General features: G+C 31.6%; 1 protein-coding gene across 1 annotated transcript; it reads right to left on the reverse strand.

Moving 5' to 3' along the window:
* Positions 1–476: 476 nt before the first annotated feature.
* Positions 477–5,448, reverse strand: LOC147807318 (uncharacterized). The gene is made up of 4 exons (XM_087168272.1): positions 5,335–5,448; positions 4,061–4,139; positions 2,759–2,965; positions 477–616 (listed from the first exon to the last, which is right to left on the reverse strand). The coding sequence occupies exons 1-4, from the start codon at positions 5,338–5,340 to the stop codon at positions 531–533; spliced, it is 378 nt and encodes a 125-aa protein (XP_087024398.1). The 5' UTR covers positions 5,341–5,448; the 3' UTR covers positions 477–530.
* Positions 5,449–5,841: the final 393 nt, after the last annotated feature.

Raw genomic sequence — 5,841 nt, forward strand, 5'->3', positions numbered from 1 at the left:
ACTGGTTAGAATGAAAATTCTTAGATGTCACGCACAAGAGAAGTTCATAAAGTTCTGAATTATTTATTGCATACTTATCTATACTTATCACGTGATAGAATCCATCTGTCTCTGTCTTTTTCTTCTCGTCGTTGCGGGCAATAAACGAATCATGCTGCTGAAATTGAAGTTAGAACATATTGAATTACCTTCAAAAAATTGCCTAACACTGAAAAGAAGTTATTCATTGCAATATCCAAAGAAGTTTATTTTGTTATGGCTAAATGAAGTGCCTGCTCGTACCATGCTCGACTGAGTTTTGTTGTAAACAATTTTGTATCCTTTTTTTAACGTGACAATCTCACAAATAAAAGTTTTTTGTATTTTTCTGCTTAAATAAAATAAACAATGCGTGAAAAATAGTTTAAACCAAACCAAACATACTTTTTAGAACTCATTCGTTTAATTTTTTACAGCTATAAAGTTTATTAAACATAAACGACATAGCTATGTTAATTTTTGTCTAACTTCGCATTTGATCACAACAAAGGTCAGGTTTTTACATTTTCGCAGGAGTAATCATTCCGCATCATTGTTCCAACCAATGGTGGTGTTCCATGTTTACAATGGCAATGCCCTAAAAACAATAAATTGGCATAATTAATAGTATCTAAGTTATCAACTATGAAGTCTGTAACAAAGGTACTCTAGCTCTTGTATTAATTAATATTATAGATTATGATAATTTGAAAATTAACAGAATTAAATAACTTGTTGCCATTTATTGAGCATAACAGGAATTAGAATGCTGTTGTATTGCAGTTCTAGCAGTCATTCTTACTCTTAGTCTGAAATTATCGCCATTCTGGCGCACTTTTCAGTTTGTCCAAGTCCAACAATAGAAATTCTTCTGTTTTGTTCTTATTTTTGACCATGTCTCATCCCCAGTTGAAATAAACTAACTCTATTGCTATAGAAACTGCCATCTACCAGACACCGTGACGTTGACTGTTTTGAGAGACAGTGAGTACTTAATTTTCTCCCTCTGCTTCGCACCCCTATATGTTGTGGAGATAATAATTTGTATTTATTTGTGCATACTTGTAACAGTCTCGTGTTGTATTGATATCTGCCATTGCGAAAATTTGGTTATTGTCTTTGGTTTTGTTGTATTTTTAGTAAATAAACATTTTGTAAAAGATAGCATTGATGATAATTTTTTCACCGTATCAAATTGTAAAAGAAAATGAAGTGAAGAAGACTATTTAATGTAGAGGGGATTTTTTACTTCTGAGAAAGATAAAAGTGCTCGTTTATGCAATTTTGACTATTTAAAGAATAAAAAAAAATATTTGACTCATAAAAAATACAAATATTTTAAATTAGAAAGTAAATCTCGAAAAGGAGTATTTATTGAAGAATACTTCTACTTTATTATTTTTATTTGAAACAGTATTTATATATATGTAGTTGTTTGTTATAACAAAATTATTAAATATAAATGTTATGATAAGTTATTAGCTTTTTGTGAATACAAGAATTTTTATACTGGAAATTTTTATTTTAATAAATGGCTTAATGGTTTTTGTATTACTTCAATGTAATGCAATAAAATGGTAAAGCTGTACAAAAACTGTAAAATAATTTCACAAAAATCGCATTTATAGATTGGTAGGTACTTTATTTACGTCGCACTAGACCTGCACAATGAGCTATTGGCGACGGTCTTCGAAGCATCCCCGAGGATGATCCAAAGACATGCCATCACTATTTCGTGACGCCACTTCTTCAATTTATATATAGATCTGAAGGGGAATTGCATTTACAGATGCATCAACTAATGCTGCCTCTTTTGTCAATGACTAATTTAAATGTGGCATCTCAGGGTAAAAATGTTCCCTACCTTTGGTCTATAAGCTTGGTTTCAAAAAGAGAGTATCTGCTTTGTGATTGGTCAGAAACAGATCGACCGATCTTAGTCATCGAACTTAAACTATCTAACTATCATGCTGCAGAGATGAAATGGGCTCAGACCAAGCCGGGGCTTCAAGCGGACTCGGACTCATCTACTGAAAAAAGGCTCGGGTGAGCTCAGACTCAAGATAAAATTTTCAACTCTTTTTACAACTTTTAAACAAATGTTGGTTTTTTAATGCAAAAATGAAGGTTGTGGAACAATGCCTCGCAGTCACTGCAAAAAAAAATCAAGTCTTGCTAGTTACTTTTTTTTATAGCAAGTTTCATAAAAACTTTGCTAGTTAATTATTTATGTTTCATAAAAACATTTGTCCCGCAGTGGACTGATCGTTAAGACACGGTTCCCAGCAGATCACTGAAGTTAAGCATCACTGGCTGCGGTCAGTGTGCTGGGTGGGTGACCACTTGGATCAGTCTGCGTAGGGACCGAGAGTGTGCTGTATTGGTCCTCGTTAAACTGTTCTACCGTAAAGTGCTCGACTTCGCGTGCATTTCATCGGGCTACCGAAGCAAGGGTGCCATCCCCTCTGCAGAGGATCAAAATTGTGATGGCATGTCTTTGGATCGTCCTCAGGGATGTTTCCCAGACCGTTGCCAATAGCCCATTGCGCAGCTCTAGTGAGACGTAAATGAACTACAGCAACAACAACATAAAAGCATTTTGATTGTGGAATTAGAACATAGCAGACTAAAATTTATCCCATAATTTTTGTGCCTGCCTTTGTATTAATAGTTAAAACCAGGCTCTGAAAAAATATTTACAAATCAATTACGAATAAACTTTACAATAATTGATGCATACCAGCGCAATTCCATTTGTGTACAGGCAGATCGAAGTCATATGCTGGACCATAACCTGGGATACTGCGGTGAAAGTGAGGCAAAGGAAATGGCACGCGAAATCTGCAATCTGTGAGCCCTTTACCAGTGTCTCGCAAAAGATATTTCTTCAAGTTATCTGTATACTTGCAAGCTGGACACTCGATTTGCCAAACACCAGGAACTGCAACTAAAGCAGGTCATTTTAACAATCAATATAATCTACATAAAACAATGGTTTGTGGAATCTAACTTGCCGAGAAGATACCTGAATCGGCAATCAGGTTGCCAATCATCAGGGTCAAATTTTTATTTATTTATTGACTAACGAACATGAGGATATTTTTTAACATATTGCGATAAATTTTAATTTTTGACACCTATCATGTGTTAAGCAATTATAAATGGCAAACATCATCTTATCATTTATATTTGAGATAAGCTTTCTTGGATCTGTATTGAGTTCTTTATAGGAAGAAAAGCTTACTTGGGAAACTCAGTATATTTTTAATTGAAAAAAGAAATATTGAAATTCATTTTATTTATTTATTTTATAGTAATATTATTTTGATCGGTCATACAGCTCGCAGTGTGCGTGCGGGGTTCGAAGAGCACCAAGATGAGTTTACTGTACTCACTTGGCCACCAAACTCCCCGGACTTAAACCCATTCAAGAATCTGTGGGACGGGACCATCTCGATTGGGTTATTCACGCCATAGATTCTAAATTGCGTAACACAGCGCAGCTTCCCCCTCAATGGAATTGGTGTGACTCAACATCCCCCTTCATTCAGTCCCTAATAGACTCTCTTCCAGCAACGGTCCCCTCTGCGAAAGGTAGTGATTCTTTATTTAAACAGGTGCTCACATTAATGTGTCTGGAGTGTGTAACTTAAATAACATCTGTATTAGTAACATAATGGCCTGAGTATGTTTTTTAGACATTTCTCAAAAAATGTGAGAATTTCATAATTTTTCCTTCAAGAGTTTCTACATTTGCATTTGTGAAAGTAACTAACGTAAAACAGCGTTAATGACAGTCTGTCAAAACCAGGGTCTTTTTTTTATTTGGTAATGCTGACAATAATACAATTAATTTGGTAGCTGACAATAATTCAATTAATTTGGTAACTGACGATAATTCAATTCGCGTCAATTATAGTTTAGAAATGTTTTTACGGTCTTCCAAAACAGAGCTGAGCCTTTTCTTTTTTTTTAACATAAAAAAAACTTAAATACCAAAGTTTTTTATTATTTGTTATAACAATTACCAAATAAAACGTACTTTTTTCCTTTTGATCAAAGAAGAAGTCTTGGCAGTGGTTTCTTCCACAGGCTGGACATAAAACGTATGGGGGAACAACCTATTAAGTTGAAATATAACCAATAAAGCATCGAAATCAGATATTAATTCAACAGATTATCGAGCTGATATGCTGATTAACTAAGATGATCTGTTGAAGTGCCGAAAATTTTTTCAATTTTCAAATGCCAAAGCGATTTGCGAACTACCTAGAAAATCTGCACATTGCCTACTAGACACTTATTAGAGTGAAGATAAAATCTTTGCTGAAATAACAGCAACGTTTCTGTGTTCTTAAATTAACATATTTTATTTATTGGTTAATTCGCTATCGAAAAAATCAAATTACTACAATCAAACAATCAACAAATTAGTTAATAGATTCGATCACTTTAAAAACTATAAAATAAGGAATCAAGCTGTTTGAAATATTATTACAATGAAAGAAGTGAACATAATGCCATTTAAGTAATCAGCTATTTAGTTGATAGAATGAGCCAAACAAACTTTTGAACTTTAACGATAAGTACGGGAGCCGTTAATTTGCTCAATACCAGGGTAAAATTCAGAAAACACTTGATTCCCCACTTTAACCTCCTTAGACATGCTGTTAAAAAAAACTATATTTCTAACTCTTACCAAACAGAGATCGCCAAAGCCATGGAAAAATTGTAACCAAAACTAAAATGAACCCTTTGTTGTACTATCTAAATTGCTTTAATTTCTTATTAGATCAAAAAACAAAGAAAAAAAATAGTTATTATTATTAAATATTATTTTGAGTTTTAATAACTTTTCATCGCGTAAAAAATGTATTCATTCACATTATAGATAAAATTCAAATATTTCTAATCATTTTAAAGTCTTCGAATCTAATATAAACATAATATTTTTCTTTCATACTTGATTTAAGTTCCTAAGAAAACACTTTTCATAAATGTCTATATTTACGACCATAACTTTTAATGTCGGATAAAATAAACCCTTTCGAATAAAATAAATCCTTTACTTTACCATCTAAATTGCTTTAATTTCTTGTTAGATCAAAAACGAAAAAAAACAGTTATTAATATGAAGTATTATTATGAGTTTTAATAACTTTAGATCGATCAAATAATATGTTTTACTTATATTATCGATAGAATTTGAATATTTGTATTCATTTTGAAAACTTTGAATCTAATGTAAACATAATATTATTTTTATACTTGAATTAAGTTCCTAAAAAAATAATTTTCATAAATATATGTACTTACGACCATAACTTTTAATTTCGGAAATTTAATAAATTTAGTTAATGCTTCTTGCTACGAATTGAAGAAATTTTTATTTTTCTAATAAATGCCCACTAAGGATACTTTGAAACACGTAATTTTAAATTGTTTGTTTTTAAGTTCTTTTAGCTGAGAAAAATTCTTATGCTGACCAAGTGAAACTATTTTTTGAGTTAAATGTGATAAATGAATAATTTCCCATTGTAATTTATTTGAGAAGCATCATATGAGCTAATCTACCATTTCATTGTATTTTCAGGAAATTATGATTAAGTACTTATTAATAGATACTGAAATGAAAATCAGAGAAAGTACTTATTAATAGATACTGAAATAAAAATCAGAGAAAGCACTTATTAATAGATACTGAAATAAAAATCAGAGAAAGTACTTATTAATAGATACTGAAATAAAAATCAGAGAAAGTGCTTATTAATAGATACTGAAATAAAAATCAGAGAAAGTACTTATTAATAGATACTGAAATAA

The sequence above is a fragment of the Parasteatoda tepidariorum genome, chromosome 7, assembly GCF_982258835.1.
Source record: "Parasteatoda tepidariorum strain Cologne lab strain chromosome 7, Ptep-v5.0, whole genome shotgun sequence".
In the NCBI taxonomy this organism is placed as follows: Eukaryota; Metazoa; Arthropoda; class Arachnida; order Araneae; family Theridiidae; genus Parasteatoda; species Parasteatoda tepidariorum.

Bases quoted from the DNA above. Each gene is read 5' to 3' on its own strand.
- LOC147807318 (XM_087168272.1), bottom strand. The intron at 2,966-4,060 runs GTACGTTTTATT...GACCTGCTTTAG, and splicing joins CTTTGATCAAAAGGAAAAAA to TTGCAGTTCCTGGTGTTTGG. The intron at 617-2,758 runs GTATGCATCAAT...TATTGTTTTTAG, and splicing joins ACACAAATGGAATTGCGCTG to GGCATTGCCATTGTAAACAT.